The sequence below is a fragment of the Vulpes lagopus genome, chromosome 9 (assembly GCF_018345385.1).
Source record: "Vulpes lagopus strain Blue_001 chromosome 9, ASM1834538v1, whole genome shotgun sequence".
Taxonomy (NCBI): domain Eukaryota; kingdom Metazoa; phylum Chordata; class Mammalia; order Carnivora; family Canidae; genus Vulpes; species Vulpes lagopus.
The window spans coordinates 62,460,195-62,476,166 of NC_054832.1; the positions used below are offsets into that span (position 1 = coordinate 62,460,195).

At 37.3% G+C, this 15,972-nt stretch overlaps 1 protein-coding gene across 1 annotated transcript in view; it reads right to left on the minus strand.

The window, feature by feature from the left end:
* The window catches only part of C9H8orf34 (chromosome 9 C8orf34 homolog), a 376,775-nt gene that overhangs the window by 282,820 nt on the left and 77,983 nt on the right, over positions 1-15,972 (minus strand). The window contains 3 exon segments of the mRNA XM_041768603.1: positions 1,809-1,937; positions 4,890-5,021; positions 11,745-11,892. Of these exon segments, the coding sequence (XP_041624537.1) occupies positions 1,809-1,937; positions 4,890-5,021; positions 11,745-11,892 (409 nt within the window).

The window sequence follows — 15,972 nt, forward strand, 5'->3', positions numbered from 1 at the left end:
CCAAGGACTGCTCTCTGGCCATTTTTGTTTCTCCAGACTTCCTTCAAGAATTAAATGAGCCCTCCACTAACTTCTGATCATGGTAATCAGTTGCTAGGTCCCACGTAGAAAGCCATACCTAGGTTTTCTTGGGACAGACCGTAGCTTGAACCTTGATATTTCTGCTATACATGTTGGTAAATATATAAGCAAAAGGCAATAAAACTCCCTTATTTTTTATAAGATTTTATTTATTTATTTGAGAGAGAGAGAGAAAGCATGAGCAGGGGGAGGGGCAGAGGGAGAAGCAGGTTCCCTGCTAAGCATGGAGCCCAATGTGGGGTTCAATCCTAGGACCCTGAGATCATGACCTGAGCCAAACACAGACACTTAACCAACTGAGCCACCCAGGCACCCTTCAAACTCCCTTATTACAAAGTGTTAAGGACAAGTGAATTTTTTTTAACCAATTAACAATGATATAACAAGTTTCTATAAGTCAGTTATCACACTTTAAAGAACAAAAATTGACATCCTCTATTTGACGATCTGTGTAATAACTGGGCATATTCTTCAATCGTTCCTCTTTTAATTCATGTTTTTAGATAAATTGAGAGGCTATAAAGAGCCACAATCTCTGACCAAAGGGGTAAGATTTATACATATTAATATAAGCCTTTGACATTTAATAGGATAAGACTTATTTCGTGAACATAATATAGTAATAAGCTAAAATCACTTTATCAATATTTCTTCCAAAAGTAAATCTAGCCAAAATTAGGGTCTTCTTGAATCCCAACCAGAGAATTTCTACTAATGGAAAAATTGTAAGATCCTTTGCAATGGGAAAATGTCTCTTCAATAAATGGTATTGGGAAAACTGGACAACTACATGCAAAAGAATGAAACTGGACTACTTTCTTACACCGTACACCAAAATAAACTCAAAATGGATTAAGACCTAAATATGAAACCTGAAACAATAAAAATCCTAGAAGAGAGCACAGGCAGTAACTTCTGTGACATCGGCTGTAGCAACTTTTTTCTAGATAGGTCTCCTGCCACAAAGGAAATAAAAGCAAAAATAAATATTGGGACTACATTAAAATGAAAAGCTTCTACACAGTGAAGGAAATAATCAACAAAACTAAAAGGCAACCTATAGAATGGGAGAAGATATCTGCAAATGACTTATCTGATAGAGAGACAAAGAAAAACTCTAAGAGACTCTTAGCCTAGGAAACAAAGCGAGGGATGCTAGAGAGGAGATGGGTGGAGGGATGGGGTTACTAGGTAACAGGCATTAAGGAGGGCACATGATGTAATGAACACTGGGTGTTAAATGCAACTGATGAATCACTGAACTCTATCCCTGAAACTAAAAATACATGATATGTTAACTAAACTGAATTTAAATAAAGAATTTTTAAAAGTTTAGAAACATGAAAAAATCATGGAGGCAATAGGTATGTTTACTATTTAGGATGACACAAAGCAATGAGGTTCAAAAAAGAAGAATGAGCAAGATACCATTATATGTGTGTAGCTGACCTGGGTAAAAGAGACCTTGCCGAAAGACTGGAATCCAATAATAAGGGCAAGGGGCAGGGTGGGGTGGGGGCAGTGTCCACAGCTCCTCTATATATCAGTCTTCCTAGGAACCTTGTGTAAAACACAAGGTCAATCCTCATTCCCAATCTCACACACACTCACAATCTCTCCCGTAATTATAGTGAGGATGCTGGAAATGGGTTACTGGCAATAGTTATAAATGTTTCTACTTTAATATTGGTTAGGAATTTCAGTTACAATCAGGTAAATGAACTTACTTCGAGAAAGATTCTCAAGGGCTTTTCCCAGCTTCTTGCTCTCTTGAAGGATGTGGTTCAATTCATCAAAATCACGGCTTTCTGGTTTAATTCGCCAGTTCCACTTAGGATGATCTACTGACCTTGGCACTATGTTTTAAAAAAAATGATTACTTCATAAGCATGCTACATAATGATAAAAAATTTAGTACTCATTATGTGAGAGACTGTATCAAGATCAATGTACAGAATAAAAATGTTTGTCTTGGAAATAGTATTCTTATGAGTAAACAGAAGGAAGTTACAAACTGGGTTTTAAGAAATGTTTTAACTGAACTAGTAAAGGGAAGTGTGTTTATAGAAAAAAAGAAAACTCAGGTACTGATTTAAAACTAATAATTTCTATAACTTAGAAAAAAACACAAAAGTAAACTATATTTTATATCACGTATTAACAGCTTAAAAATAATTACTAACTCCTTCAGCAGCAATTAGTAAATATTTTTAAGACATTTTGCTGTCTTCTGATAAACCAGAAAACTGAACACATCTATGCTCACTTCCCTTAAATGCTTACTAAAACTGTAATAAAGAATTTTTTGGGGGGTCAAATAATTAGTTGAACAAGAAGAGAAGATGTTATAAGGCAATAAACAGCAAATCTTTTTTGGAAGATGCAGTATAAATTGAGGAGTGGTGGCTGAATTTAGTAAAGTAGAGAATGCTGAAGTCTGGTCCCTGAGGAGAGAGATGCTCAAAAAGGTGGACATTTCATAACATTTCAACATTCAAGCATCAATCAAGGAGGACAAATGTCAAAGTAATAAGGATATAGAAATTTGTTTTTCAGATTGGAAGGATCCATTAAATGTCCAGAACAATTCAAGGCATATTATCATAGAATTTTACAACAGTGGCAATAAAGAAAAGATCTTACAAGCTTCCAGGGACAAACACAGCAATCAAGTTCTCATCAGACTTCTCAATAGCTACACTTGCCCCTAAAGACACAAGAGAAATTCCTTCAAAACTCCAACTGAAAATTACTTCTAACTTAGAATTTTATACCCAATTGAGGAACCAATCAAGTTTCTTGTAAGGATTCAAACATTTATCTTGTAATTATTCTTTTTCAGAAAGCTTTCAGTGCAGAGACTCCACCAAAAGGAATAAATAAACCCAAAAGTGGAAAGGCTTGGGATTCAGGAACAGGTGGTCCTCCACAAAAAGGAGGAAAAGAGAATCCCCAGAATGGTAGTGAAGGATGGTCTCAGAAGACTGTTGAGAAAAAGGCTAGAAACCAAGAAGCCAAGATTAGAGCAAGAAGACAAAGGGCTGCAGAAGAGAGGTCTCTAATTTTTCATAGTGAAATAAAATACAAATAAAATAAGATCAAAGTTAGAATTACTTGATGTATTTGAGCGTACTGAGTATTGAATGCTTGAAGGCAACATTTGGTGAAACATTAGTGAGGGGTACACAGAAAACAAAGCAGAGAGAAAAATAAGACAACCATTAGTTCTAGAAACAAATTAATATTTGTTTCAGATATTAATAGATACCAACAGATCTATTGTGAAAAATGCTAATGAATATAGTCATAATATCGATGTAGAATATATATTCAACATTTAAAATACTTGCATGATTGCATTGTGGGGATGAGATGGGCCTGAGGTATGAAGCCACAAAGTCTTAGAAGGAGGTCAAGAGATGATGCTTCAAATTTAAAAAGTAAAAGGGAACTGTGTAAGTTACTTGTATGTTTGGATATGTAAACTTGTGTACCAAAAAGAACATCTAAAAGAGTTAAAAGTGGCTCCAAAGCCTATACTACTACTTTATTTTCCAAAGCATATTTTTTGTTGTTTTTATTAAAATAATTTTTAAAGATATTATATGATAATGCTATATAGCAAAGGCAATCTCAGACTAGTGAAATATTTTTTCTGCCATCTTCAAAAAAAGTAATCAGAAATATTTACTATAATAAAAATATACTGATCCTCTGACCCAGCAATCTTATGTCTGGTAAATTATCATAAAGAAATGAGAACACCTATACTTATGTAGGTATGTACAAGGTTGTTCATTTTATCAGAAATAGCAAGATATTTCAGTTAGTAGTTTGTGGCGGCAAAACTCTATAAATAATCTAACTGTCCTTCCACAGGGGAATAAATAAATTATGGCACATTCACAGCATGCTACAGTATGCACAAAGTATAAGATTAGCATGAATATACATCCACAGTACATTCTAAAATAAATAAAAACAAATTGCTCAAGAATGTATATAGTTGAAACCAGTTTTATAAAATAGCAAAACAACTCACACTTATTTTATATGCTAGTTTTAGAAAGAAAAGGATGTAAAAGATGCCAACTCTTTCAAAGGATGTGAAAATATATAAACTATTTCTGAGGAAGTAGAATTTGAGGGCCTGAAAGAAGGGAGAAATATTAAGAATTTAAATTTTATTAACTTTTTTGAATATAAATCTCCTTTACTTCTCCTCTAAAAGATTTAATTTGGAGATCCCTGGGTGGCTCAGTTTAGCACCTGCCTTTGGCCCAGGGCATGGTCTTGGAGTCCTGGGATCGAGTCCCGCATCAGGCCCCCTGCTTGGAGCCTGCTTCTCCCTCTGCCCATGTCTCTGCCTTTCTCTTTCTCTCTCTGTGTGTCGCTCATGAATAAATAAATAAAATCTTTAAATTAACTAATTAATTAATTAATTAATAAAAACTAGAAGATTTCATTTGCTTTTACGTACTTTATTAAATGTAGGGCTAGTTTTGCTTTGAATGTGATACAATGCTGCAACTGAACATGACAGGCAAGGAACCTGCTCTAGGCAGTTTACATTCTTACAAGAATATTATACTCAAAAAAGTCTAAATCAATTAAACATTCTTGAGAATACGAGTGAGCAGATCTATTTAAAGCTCAATGTTACTGCTGAAATGAACATGACATTCATTAGGATTAATAGCCAGAAAGATCAGATAAAAAGTTTGACTTTAATTCTTACCTTTTCCTCATTTTGTTAGTAACACATACTTACATACATTAAGTAACATTTGAATGACAAAATTCCTTACATGATTTGGATTCTGGTGATGGTGGAGAAATGTTAGACACAGCAAGGTCACTTTTTGATTTTTTAGGCTTCTTTGCATTTAATTGCCAAGGTTTATCATAGCTTCTGAAATCCCTTCTTGTTCCTTTATGTTCTGTTAAGACAAACAAAAAATATATATACAGATATACTCAACAATAAGTGATTTCAAGATTGACCAAAATCTAAATCTGTGAAGTCATTAGATATGCCTGGCAAAAGCCATAAGTCACCTTACATCAAAAATAATGCAAATATTCAAAAGTATTCCTTGCTTAACTTCCCCTGTAAATTTTAGTTTTGAATTTGACATGATTCAATTTGTATATTAATATGATTAAGATCATGTTAAACTGTGAAAGGCTTCCAGAAAGACTCTTTAAGGCATGGGATTACCATTACTTAAAATAACATTCTTTCAATGAGTAGTATGAGTAAAGCCCTGTATTCTAATGAAAACACTGGGGCACCTGAATGGCTCAGCTGGCTCTTGGTTTCAGCTAGGTCCCTACCCTATGGGTGGTGGGATTGAGCCAGTGCTGGGCTCTGCGCTCAGTGGGAAATCTGCTTGAAGATTCTCTTTCTCTGCCCCTCACCCCTCTCTAAGGTAAATAGATAAATCTTTAAAAAAAATAATAAATCAATAAATAAAAATAACTAAATACATAAACTTTACTCATCTTATTTTATCTTATCTATTATTCACTGACATGTTAAACCACTGACAGTCACCTACATTTCTGCCCTAGCATCACTCATTTTTTTCCACTTCTCTACTCAAGAAAGGGTAATTCAACCAACTTTGTTGAAAGTTATAGCTCACCTTCAAAGGTGGTCAAAGTCATACCAATTCCCAAATTAAATGAGCTTTCCAAGAGGTCACCCCTCCTGACATCTTTGACAAGCATTTCATATTTTTAGACAGGCCTATCTGTGGGATATTTTCCTCCCTGACCCTCAGGCCCTACGTGCTCCTCATCTCCATATCCCCTATTTGACTCTTCCTCCTCTGTCTCATTCACTGCTTCCTCATCTTTCTCTTTCCTCCATGTGACATTCCTGAGAGTTTAGAGCTTCCTTCTGCCTTCTTGTTTAGTTATAAGTGTGGGCAGCCTGGGTGGCTCAGTGGGTTAGTGCCGCCTTCAGCCCAGGGCCTGATCCCGGAGACCTGGGATCGAGTCCTGCATCAGGCTTCCTGCATGGAGCCTGTTTTTCCCTCTGCCTGTGTCTCTGCCTCTCTCTCTCTCTCTCTCTGTGTCTCTCATGAATAAATAAATAAAATCTTTTTAAAAAATAAATAAAATAAAGTTATAAGTTGTCAAATTATCCTATCTTTATGAATGTCTCATCAATCTTTCTCTAGCCACCCACTTGTAAATACCAAATAGACATCATTAAACATTATATGGATTCCTCATATTTATATTTGAAGTTTGTACTAAACCAGCTGTTACCTAATTTTACTACCTAATTTTACTACATGCCATTCAATACCAAAAGAGACATAAATACTCTAAAACTCTAGAACAGAAATGTCAGTCTGGTCTGCCAGAATGCAGGACATGTTTCTACAGATAGGAATAAGACATAAGATTAAGACATAAAATAGGCAAACCAGAAAAGGACTAGAAGATTTCTAGGCATTCATGACACTTGCCCCTACATCAGAGTTCTCTATTCCTGTTGTTCTATGAGAATCTGTCTTTCTATATCCATCCCAGGACCATAATATCTTCCAGTGCAATATGGCTAAAGGAAAGGAATCCTGGTCATAAAACAGAGCATTTCATGATACAAAGAAAAAGGCTAAAAAGAACAAGGAAGGAATAGTATGTGGCTTTTTTACTTTTCCACTACAGGCATGAAAGAAAATCCACATTAATTTAAACAATCTAGCAACGATACTGTTCTTATTTAGTTGGTTGAAAACAGGATAAGACAAAGTTACTCGTGAGTATAGCAGAGACCCACAGGATTGAACTGATAATGGAATTTTAGTAGCAATCATGATTTGATCTGTCTCTCTAAAATTTTTGAAAGGGATCCAAATTGTTCCAAGCTATATGTTGAGGGGACAAAGAAGAATCCATCTATCCTATTAATTGGCAAACCGAAAACTAGATGGAATCCCCCTCATCATTTAAATTTGAGTAAATGGAAAAAAAATATCATTCTACAAAAATTTCAATGAAAAGCAGGAATGTATCATTCAAGATACAAAGAAAAATCTAGTTTTAGAAAAGATTTACTCTGGAAAACCTTTAAATTTTAGGATATGGCTAATTGCCTTCTTAATAAGAATAAACAAAACGGATTCTATGAAACAAGAAATGTGAGAGGAGGTAAATTAATCAACCAATCTACAATAAAATAGAACAGCAGACAGAAATGAATAAAGAAGATAAGGAAATACTGACAAAAAAACAAAATGCGATACCAGCATTTAAATTTGTTTTCAAAACCACAGAGTGAAAAGTGATACTGCAGAAAACTGAATCAGTGACACAGCACGCTTGGCAAATTAGGCAGTAAAGAAAGGCAAATATAATGTGAAATTAAATGGGAGGAAGGAAGAATAGCAAAGCAAACTCAATTTACAGGTGGTTGATTTTCCTGAAGAAGCAATAGAAAACAAATATAATAGAAGAGATAACTAAGTACACAAGAGGAAAATAGTTTTAGGCTGAAGATCTGGATTTGCCGTTTGAGAAGATTCACTGAATATAAGAAAAAAATTTAAAGGAAAAAGATAATCGTCAAGATATTTTCCCAGTAGAACTTACCAACATCAGAAATAAAGAAAAAAAACCCCACAAGTATTTAAGAAAAATAATTAGAATATCTATAAAGAAATAAAAATAAGGCAGGTTTCAGATTTCTCTTAAATTATATTAAATGACAGACTTTTAGATGTTGTTGTATCCTGAGTTCCTAGATATATTTAAAGGCAATAAGAGGACAACTTAAGATATTTTCAGAAGATATTATACCAATATACTTTGAATATTGAGATAATTTCTAGCCAGTTAGAGCATGCACAGAAGAAATAATTCAAAACTGCAGTCAAGGTATAAACTGGTATTATTTACTGTCACCCATAGTATAATTTCTTTACTTATATTCATATCCAAAAATTATCCTATGCTTTCCTTCTCTCTCCTGTCATACTCTCTCTCAATTTTTTCTTCCTCACCTTCTAGGACATACAATCCATTGTACACAAACACTTCTCTATCCTCAATACCCATTCTTTCATGTTTTAAGAGACACCTCACTCTTTCCTCTGCAGCTTCCTGGAATGGGGGGTTCATTCCCTCATGTGGTATCAGCCACAGGCTGGATCTTCTTAGCCCAATACGGTTAAGCTGGAAGTCCCTCCTCTCTTGTGGTAAATGCTGCCTGTCTACACTACTCACTTCTCTTCAAGGTTGCCATCATTCTCCTCCTGATTACTCCACAGCCCAACTCAAGATGTTGGCACAGTCTCCCTTGACTTTTCAACAACTCGAATGCAACTCTGGTTTCATTTTCTTTATACTCAGAAAAATCATGCATTAAATCTCATACTTCTTTGTCCTCCCTAACTCTGAAGAGCTTCACCTCCCTGATAATTAAGGTATCCCAAAACTAAGGTTCCCATCAGGACCTTCTCATCATCTATCTAGACTCACTCCACCTCAGAAATCTTGATCTCAAAAAAAAAAAGAGTGAAAAAGAAAAAAGAAAAAAGAAAAAAAGAAATCTTGACCTCAAATATTACAATCTCCCATCCTTCTACTTCTCTCATATTTTTACTACATCTACCCCTGCACTAGTCTTCTAAAGGTCTTTATCTTCAGTTCTCTGATTGCGTTTTTGTCTAATTCTTTTTCTTTTTTTATTTAAGGATTTTATTTATTTATTCATTAGAGACTCAGAGAGAGAAGCAAAGACTTAGAGGAAGGAGAACTCCCTGCAAGGAGCCCAATGTGGGACTTGATCCCAGGACCCCAGGATCACGACCTCAGCCAAAGGCAGATCGCTCAACCACTGAGCCACCCAAGTGTCCCCATCTAATTCTTTTTCTATCCTTGCTCAAGATCTTCTCATACTAGACCATGTGCTTTGATCACTTGCATAAATTGCTCACAAATGTTGTCAACTGCTTTGTAAAACCATTCTTCTGCCCTCCACCTTTGCCCTGTCACAACTACAATTCTCACTCAGTCCCTCAACTGTTTGCTCTGCTCCCTTCCCACTGCTTCTGGGCACCACTGCAGAAAATCACAACTGCACTGATGATTTCATTCATGTCTTCAACTTCAGAGAAGCCCCAGAACTGCCTCACAGTCTTTTTTTTTTTCCTTTTGCCAACTATTTCCTCCTTTTCCTTGGAGACTTTTCACAACTGGCATCACTCCAATCTCTCCTATTCAATTTCCAACCCTCTTGTCCTCAGCAACAACCTTACTTCTTACTTACTTCTTAATAAAAAGACAAAATTTTAGGTATCAGATATAACCTCACACTTTCTTTCCCCCAGTCCATCTTCCACTTTACCGGCAAATTTGACCACAACTTCTTCTATTCTTTCACTCTCATAACTTTAAAAATTATACCCATAATGCTGAATGCCACTCTGTGATTCCTGCCTTGACCCATCACCAGAGTTTTAGACTTATATCTAACTGCCTCCTGGAATTATCTATGAAGATGCCTCACAAGAAACTCAAAGTCATCAATAGGAAGTGGACTCATTATTGTCCTTCACAAATTTACTCCTGTGTTGCCATCTTGCTTTGTTAAAATAAGCATTTCTGCCATTGCCTAAGTCAGTAAATTGGGAGTTATAATTATCTCCTCACCTCCTTCACCCTCTCCAAGCAGTAAGTCATCAGTACTTGTGTTAGTTAGAATTCTAAGATGATCCCCATAATCTCTGCCCCTGACATTATGCTTTATATAATTCTTTCCCCTTGAGTATAGTAGATAGAATCTTTGACTTGCTTCAAACCAAAAGAATATGGTAAAAGTGATGGGATATCAATGCTATGATTATGTTATGTTAAATACGTTAAGTAGACTTGACTGAGAGAAATTCCCTTGGTGATTTTAAAAAAGTAAGCTGCCATAATATGAAAGAGCCACATGGCAAGGAACTGTGGATTGCATTTAGGAGTTGACAGCAACCCCGGGCTAAAATCCAGCATGAAAACAGGAACCTGAGTCACAGAGTTACAATAAAATTAATGCTGCCAACAACCTGAATGAGTTTGGAAGCAGGTTCTTTTTTTTATTCCAGACTCCAGATGAGAATGCAACCCAGCCAATATCTTGATTTCCAGCCTTGTGAAATTACACGAAGGATGTAGTTCTGGTAGGTACAGACTTCTGACCCACGGAAGTATAGGATACTAAATGTGTGATGATTAAAACTGCAGAGTTTAACACACTACTACCACCCCAGATACTATAATTTATAAATATGGACTCATAAGAGCTTCATTGGGCTCATAGATTTCATATGGTCTGCCTTTACATGATGGGTGCCATCTCTGCACCTACAAAGCAGTGTTCATGCCTATATACCCATATTACTTAGAATCTAAACCCAAGAATGTGAAGCCAGGAAAATGCAAGAGTTTTCTCTTTTATATGCCAAAAGTTTGTATCCTAGTTTCCTGTATAATACAGAAATCTTCTCAATGGATAACTGACACCAGAGAGCTCTACATTCTTCAGAGGATACCCTTCTCCCTACTCACTTTAGTATGGCTTTGAGACATGGTCTCAAGAAGGTACCAACATGAAACTATGGCCAAAAAAGAGACCAAGATCTTTTCAGGGGATCTCATAAGCCATGAAGAAGATGGGAGAAGTGAAAATGTCATTCCAGGAACATATTTGTAGTCCTGTCAGTCAGATTCCCATGAGAATTAGGCTAGGAGTTGGCTAATGACATGACAGGCATAGGAGATTTGGTTTTATAAGTAAATGCTAAACCAAAACACCTAAAAAAAAGTCTACTCAATTATCTTAACCAGTGCTTACTAGGGAGATGAGGCTATTGCAGACTTGGTAAGATTGGTTTCTCCAATGTCCAGGGTAAATTAATCTTCCTAAAGTCAAACTTACTACATAAGATAAAAATAGGCACCACAGGAAATAGAGAATAATCATCAGTTTGGGCAAAGTGAAAGGTAACCATTAAAATCTTTGTTTATCTTTCTACAGGTAAGCTAGAAGTATTTAATTCAAATTCTTCATGAAAAGAAAAGAAATAAGCTTAGAATAATTAGTTTGAATTCATACTGAATGAAGTCTTTTTGTGCAACTCTGAATCCTCTATTAAAATTGAATACACACAGATTCTTATGTTTTGAAGCATAATATATAGCACAATTTATAACAATATATTCAAATTCTAGAATATTTTATGACAAGTTAATTTTTTCCTCTTTTTTAAGTATAATTAACAAAGAATGTTATGTTAGTTTCAGGTGTACAACATAATGATTCAATTCTATATATTACTCAGTGGTCTTCAAGCTAAGCATACTCTTGATCCCTTTTTTTCTATTTCACCCCAACCACCCCTCCACAACCTTCCTTCTGGCAACCACCAGTGTGTTCTCTGTATTTAAGAGTCTTTTTTTGTCTCTTTTCTCTTTATTTGTTCATTAGTTTTTTTCTCTTAAATTCCACACGACTGAAATTTTAGCATATGAGTGAAGCACATTTTCAAATGAATATGTAAAACCCTTGGTAACCATCTACATTTATCTTATAATCAGAAAGATTTTGCATATTTTTACATCAAATGTATCAAAATCAATAGTTAAATAAATTTTTCACTTACCTGATGTTTCACTTTCTGCCCAGAGAGCTGCAGATCCAGATAAAGTTCTCTGAAGTTGTCCGCGGTTTCCTTGTTTAGACTGAAGATGGTCAATGAGAAATGGAATTGGCTGGTCAGGTGTTTCAGTTATTAATTTGGTCATTAATTCCTGAAGGTAGAATAGAACATACATTTATATCTAATAATAATAGTGAACACTTACAAAGCACTTACTATTGCCGGGTACTCTCTAACTGCTTTACGTATAGCAAATGATTCAATCCTAATAATAATCTTGAAAAGCAGGTACAAATTATTGTCCTCCTTATGAGGAAAATGAAGTACAGCTATGTTACGTTATATAGCTATGTTTTAGTCTAACACGGGCAAAGCCAAGATATATTTATTTATTTTTGTTATTCTACTTGAACTTTGATCTAAATTCTTTTAAAAATTATAGCACAAGAATTTTAAACTTCAGATTACTATTTTGAGAAATGCCTTTACAAACTAAACTTTCAGTAAACCTCACCATATGCCTTAGATACTAATGTATCTAATGTATCTAAGGTTTACTTTCAGTAAACCTCACCATATACCTTAGATACTAATTTTTCCTTCTTAATCACATACAAATACAAAATGAAGAAAATTCTATTGGAATGAAAGAAACAAGTAATAAGCCACAGACTCACAGAAACCAAAAGTGTCTTAAACTAGTCTCCCAACAATACAGGATTTACTTTTTCCAAAAGCCCTAATGGGTATTCATTCTTTTTTTTTTTATGAGTTAAGCCATGGAGATTTCTCTACCTGCTGAAGCAGCCTGTTCCATTTTTGGATAGCTATAATGATGCCTTATATTAGGCAAAAAAGCTGCCTAAGAGTAACATCTATACATTGTTTTTTTTCCAGGCAAGAACAGCAAAAAGCAAGCTCCAATTTGTGGTCAATTAGAATCCCCAGATTATTCTCATATGAACAGCTGCTAAGCCATGTGGATATCACTTCATGCTGTGTACCTAGGTTTGTGAACTTGTATGCACCACTGTACAGTCATATCAAGCACAGTTTACCTTGCTGGATTTAGCCCAAAATTCTAGTCTGTCAATTATCATCTTAAGCTTAGATTCTGTGCAAGGCAATAATCTTATGAGTGGGCCAGAAAATCAAGTATTAAGAGTGCTAACAGAAGGGATACTTAAAATTCTCCTCATCCCATTGTCTTTTTGTGTTGGTGGCCTATTTCTTCTGCCTTGAATGCTCTTCTCTCAGATGTTCAGATGGCTGTCATCATTTATCTCTAATGCTATCTTCTTAAAAGAGGCTTACCCTAATGAGGTAAGTCTTTGTCACTTCATTATCTTATTTTCTTCATAGTTAAAGAATCTTCTTTAACCAGAATCATCTCATTTAATACTTGCTCATCTTTCTATGCCTGCCTCTGCTCATCCTCCTCCACCATATCACTAAGAACATGGGCTGGCCTGGTTTGACCTCTACTGTCTCCCTAGGCCTGGAACTCTTCATAGTTCATAGATGGTACAGAATGGATGAATGAATTAACTAATTCATTCTTGGTTTACTGACCACAGGTAAATATTAGTAATTAAAGTCCCATATTGTCCTAATAAACAACAATTAAAGTATTCATAGATTTCTTAGCCCAGCAAAATATACTCTTCAAACTTCCTATATAAGAAATTGCTGTCATGATATCTCAGGAAACACGCAGATTTATCTGAGAAGAGGCTAAATGGACTTTGTAGATGGCAAGATTACAAGGTAACCTCAAAGACATTGATAAAATAAATCAAGGTATCTCAAATCCGCAGATTGAACATAGGGTTGGAGCTAAAACAAGCAAAGGATTTCTACCACAAAAACACTGTGTAGAAAAATTTATCAGACAAATGTGATTTTTTTAAGTATATTCTGAAAAAGAAGTAAACAAACAACCAGCTGGCACAGGTCTTCTTTATTTCTGTTATTCAAGATCTCAACTACTAGTTATAACTAAAGAAGTCATTCCTATACTGTGGTTAAAACAAAGCAGGGTTCAGTTAAAGCCCAATTATACATAAATGGGATATAATTTAAAACATTCTGGATTTTGCCTCTGTAGAAAAGATGTATTATATTCTATTTAAATTCATTGTACATTACCCACCCCCACCCCCCAAAAAAAAAGAAAGAAAAGAAAAATGCATAGAAGGACCAACTAGATTACTCCTGTCACAGAAGGCCTGGGTACTCAGATAAAGCAAAATCAGATCAGATAACAAGGCTTTAAAGCCACAGCAATTTCTATTCTGAAACCTCTGAAGATCTCATGCATTTCTTTTTACCTTTCAAACGAGATGAAAAGTTTCTCTGGATATTTTTCTTTCTTTTAAAATAAACTGAAGTTGGGCAGCCTGGGTGGCTCAGTGGTTTAGCGCCACCTTCAGCCCAGGGCATAATCCTGGAGACTCAGGATAGAGTCCCACTCAGGTTCCCTGCATGGAACCTGCTTCTTCCTCTGCCTGTGTCTCTGCCTCTCTCTCTGTCTCTCTCATGAATAAATAAATAAAACCTTAAAATAAAAACTTAAAAAAATAAAATAAACTGAAGTGTTTAAGATGGGTTATAAAAAAAAAAAGATGGGTTATACAGTCATAATAAACCAAGTATCAGTGTTAAATTTTTAAAATATCATTAGTCTAGTAACTAATTTTGGATACCCTTAACATTCCATTAATGAATATGTATTAGTAACACAGGACAAACTCAGCCATAAATAAAATGAAAATAGTTAATATTTCCAATAGTGTATGTTGGGTACCTTGGCTGGACAACAGTCTAGCTTTAGATTATCGTGTTTATGAGAGGAATTATCCTGACTCTCACTCAATCCACCTATCCACTGGCATCAGAATGTGACTAATTTTGAGGAACTGAACTGGACAGAAACCTTTTGCAGAAGTGAAAATTTAAATCCTCAGATTTGCAAAGATGCTCCTGACAATAAAAAAGGTTGACTTCCACTACCATGATCCCACCACCCAACCACCCAAAGATTTATATGCACAAAGACATAACTGAGAGGCAGAAAGATTGGTGAAATGAGAAAGTAGTCATGCAGCTAGAATGTCAGGTTGGTGACAGAAACCCCACTGCAGAAAAGGTTCACAGGGATGGTTCACATAAGGCAAAAAGGACTCCAGAAGAGCAACCGGTGTAAGGTAGGGAGGCCGAACTCTGGAGGGAGAGGAGGCTTAACTACAATTCTTACCATCAGTGCAACAGCTGTGACATGAAGTTCCCTGGGTGCTAGAACCTGACCAAGAGGCAGACGATGAGCCCAGGAGTCCACACTACACCGCCCCGTAGGGATCCCACTGGGCATCCACACTATATCACCCTGTGGGGATCCCGCTGGGCGTCCACACTACATCAGCCCCCTGGGGATCCCGCTGGGCATCCACACTACACCGGTTCCTAGCGATCCCGCTGGGGTGTCCACACTACATCGGTCCCCTGGGGATCATGCTGGGCATCCACACTACACCAGCCTGTGGGGATCCCGCTGGGCGTCCACACTACACCAGCCCCTAGCAATCGCGCTGGGGCGTCCACACTACATCGGTCCCCTGGGGATCGTGCTGGGCGTCCACACTACATCGGCCCCCTGGGGATCGCGCTGGGCGTCCACACTACATCGGCCCCCTGGGGATCGTGCTGGGCGTCCACACTACATCGGCCCCCTGGGGATCGCGCTGGGCGTCCACACTACATCGGCCCCCTGGGGATCGTGCTGGGCGTCCACACTACATCGGCCCCCTGGGGATCGCGCTGGGCGTCCACACTACATCGGCCCCCTGGAGATCGTGCTGGGCGTCCACACTACATCGGCCCCCTGGGAATCGCGCTGGGCGTCCACACTACATCGGCCCCCTGGGGATCGTGCTGGGCGTCCACACTACATCGGCCCCCTGGGGATCGCGCTGGGAGTCCACACTACATCGGCCCCCTGGGGATCGCGCTGGGCGTCCACACTACATCGGCCCCCCGGGGATCGTGCTGGGCGTCCACACTACATCGGCCCCCCGGGGATCGTGCTGGGAGTCCACACTACATCGGCCCCCTGGGGATCGCGCTGGGAGTCCACACTACATCGGCCCCCTGGGGATCGCGCTAGGCGTCCACACTACATCGGCCCCCTGGGGATCGTGCTGGGCGTCCACACTACATCGGCCCCCTGGGGATC